The sequence below is a fragment of the Nothoprocta perdicaria genome, unplaced genomic scaffold (assembly GCF_003342845.1).
Source record: "Nothoprocta perdicaria isolate Ctin4 unplaced genomic scaffold, notPer1 scaffold_550, whole genome shotgun sequence".
Classification (NCBI taxonomy): domain Eukaryota; kingdom Metazoa; phylum Chordata; class Aves; order Tinamiformes; family Tinamidae; genus Nothoprocta; species Nothoprocta perdicaria.
In genome coordinates, this window is record NW_020455811.1 from 28,351 (window position 1) to 31,060 (window position 2,710).

The 2,710-nt window shown below is 65.8% G+C and overlaps 1 protein-coding gene across 1 annotated transcript in view; it reads left to right on the top strand.

Annotated features, from left to right (window-relative positions):
* Window positions 1-2,710, top strand: part of AKAP8 (A-kinase anchoring protein 8) — a gene marked incomplete at its 5' end in the record, with an annotated part of 14,311 nt that overhangs the window by 9,679 nt on the left and 1,922 nt on the right. Inside the window, one exon of the mRNA XM_026048564.1 lies at window positions 433-528. Within this exon, the coding sequence (XP_025904349.1) occupies window positions 433-528 (96 nt within the window). The remainder of the gene's footprint in view (window positions 1-432; window positions 529-2,710) is intronic.

The window sequence follows — 2,710 nt, forward strand, 5'->3', positions numbered from 1 at the left end:
TTTTGAGCCTCTGTTTCCCCCTTTTTTGAGCCTCTGTTTCCCCCTTTTTTGAGCCTCCGTTTCCACCTTCTTTGAGCCTCCGTTTCCACCTTCTTTGAGCCTCCGTTTCCCCCTTTGTTGAGCCTCCGTTTCCCCCTTTGTTGAGCCTCCGTTCCCACCTTCTTGGAGCCTCCATTTCCACCTGTGTTGAGCTGTGAGGATCCCTGGATATTTGGCCGACATTCCCGCTGCTCACTCCCGTTTTTTCTCCCCTTGCTGCTCCCTCACTTGCTCCTGCTCAAGGGAGCTGCCTATAAGAGGGAAAAGCGAGGGAACGGAGTCTCCGGAGCCCAATCCCCCTGGGAATCCCACCCTTTCCTAACCCATTCCTAACTGCCAGGAATCTCATTCTTTCCCAACCCATTCCTAACCGCCGTGTATCCCGTTTTCCAGATGGCCGCCGAGCAGTTCAAGAAGACGAGCCTGCACGTGGCCAAGAGCGTCCTCAACAACAAGCACATCGTCAAGATGCTGGAGAAGTACCTCAAGGTGAGCGGAAACGCCGGGAAAAAGGGCCGGGTTCGGCACCCGGGATGCGCAGCGGAGCGGGATCGCGCCGCTCATTTCCTCGCAGCCGCTCGGWGCAGCTCCCTCGCCTCGCTCCGTTAGGAAAACGGCCCGACGGAGACGCAGTTTTTCCCGTGTAAAAGGGCGCCAGCGGAGTCCGAGCCCTCGGGAAGCGGCTTGAGGGGCCGGCCGGGCTCCCCCTGCCGGGTGAATCCCACCGGATTCGTCCGGGATCCGGGAAAAGCTCCTGGGTCTCCCTCCCAGTCCTGCATCCGAGCACGTTGAATCCAGGGGCAACTGAGCCCCATKTCCCCCCAGCTCCAAAACGCTCCCATTGGCCTGTCCTGTGAGATGGGAGCCGGGAAGCGGCACAGGAGCCGCCTTGGGAGCCAGGAAGCGGCGCCGGGAAGTCGCCCTGGGAGTCGGGAAGCGGCGCTGGAGCCGCCCCGGGAGCCGGGAAGTTGCACCGGGAGCTGGGAAGCGGCTCAGCAGCTGCCCCGGGAGCTGGGAAGCCGTCCCGGGAGCTGGGAAGCGGCGCGGAAGCCATCCCGGGAGCCGGAAAGCGGCGCGGAAGCTGCCCTGGGAGCCGGGAAGTCGGCCCAGGAAGCGGCACGGAAGCCGCTCTGGGAGCCGGGAAACGGCTCAGCAGTCGCCCCGGAAGCCGGGAAGTGGCGCAGAAGCCGCTCCGGGAGCCGGGAAGTCGCCCCGGGAGCCAGGAAGCGGCACAGAAGCCGCTCCGGGAGCCGGGAAGCGGCGCAGAAGCCGCTCCGGGAGCCGGGAAGTCGCTCCGGGAGCCAGGAAGCGGCGCAGAAGCCGCTCCGGGAGCCAGGAAGCGGCGCAGAAGCCGCTCCGGGAGCCGGGAAGAGACCCGCGGGCGGCCGCTCCGTCCCAAAGGCGCCGCTCGGAACGGCGGCGAGAAGCCCGGACGCTTCCCGGCGGGAATAGAAGGGCCCCGACTCAAGTGCCCCCCTCCGTCTACCCCCTGCCAGGGTCCTGCCTCCTGAGCCACCGGTACCGCAGGCCGCGCCGGCACCGGCGCCAGCCCGACCTCTGTCCCGCCGGCACGAAGGAGAGCGTGGATCCCGCCGCCGCCTCCGGGCCCCTTCCCCAAAACGGGCGGCCGAGGGGCGGAGCGGAGCTGAGCACTCGCAGGTAATGCCAGGGCCGCCTCGCCGAAAAGCAGCAAAGAGCCCCAAAACGCGCGCCCGGCCGCRCGCGCCGGCGTCAGGAGCCGCTTCCCGGCAGGGATTTCGTTCCCGCGCCCCTTTTTTTTATATCCCTCCCCATTATCCCGGTAGCTTTGGATACCGCGGACRCGGCTCCGGCTTGCTGAGGGGTTTAGCTTTGGGGTATCCCACGTTCCGTGTCCCCCTTTTCCCAAATATCTCCGGAAAAGCAGCCCGGAGAAGACGGATGCCACCCGCTGAGCCCGGCGCAGCATGTAGGGGGAAAATCCATGGAGGAAAAGCCATGGAGGAAGAGGAGGAGGAGGAGGAGGAGGAGGAGGAGGAGTTCTCCCGGCCTCCGTCACGGCCTCGCTGGGGACATTCCCGATGCTGGGGACATTCCCGATGCTGGGGACATTCCCGATGCTGGGATCTGGTCCCACCGGAGACGCGGCCGCCCCTCTTTCCCGGTGCAGACCGGGCGCCAAGGGAAGGGTCGGAACCGCTCGCGGTGGCAGTGTCACCCGCTCGTCACCCGCTCAGTGGCGGCGTCACCCTCTCGGTGGTGGCATCACCCGCTCGTCACCCTCTCGGTGACGGTGTCACCTGCTTGTCACCCACTTGGTGGTGGTGTCACCCTCTCTACCTCTTGGTGACAGCGTCATGTGCTCGTCACCCTCTCAGTGACGGCGCCACCCACTTGTCACCCGCTCGGTGGTAGCGTCACCCCTTTGGTGGTGGCATCACCCGCTCGTCACCCTCTCAGGGACAGCATCACCCGCTCGTCACCCTCTTGGTGGCAGCGTCACCCGCTCGGTGACGGCGTCATCGTCTCGGTGGTGGCATCACCCGCTCGTCACCCTCTCRGTGACGGTGTCACCTGCTCGACACCCTCTCGGTGGCAGCGTCAGCCTCTCGGTGGTGGCATCACCCACTTGTCACCCTCTCCGTGACAGCGTCACCCTCTTGGTGGCAGTGTCACCCGCTCGTCACCCTCT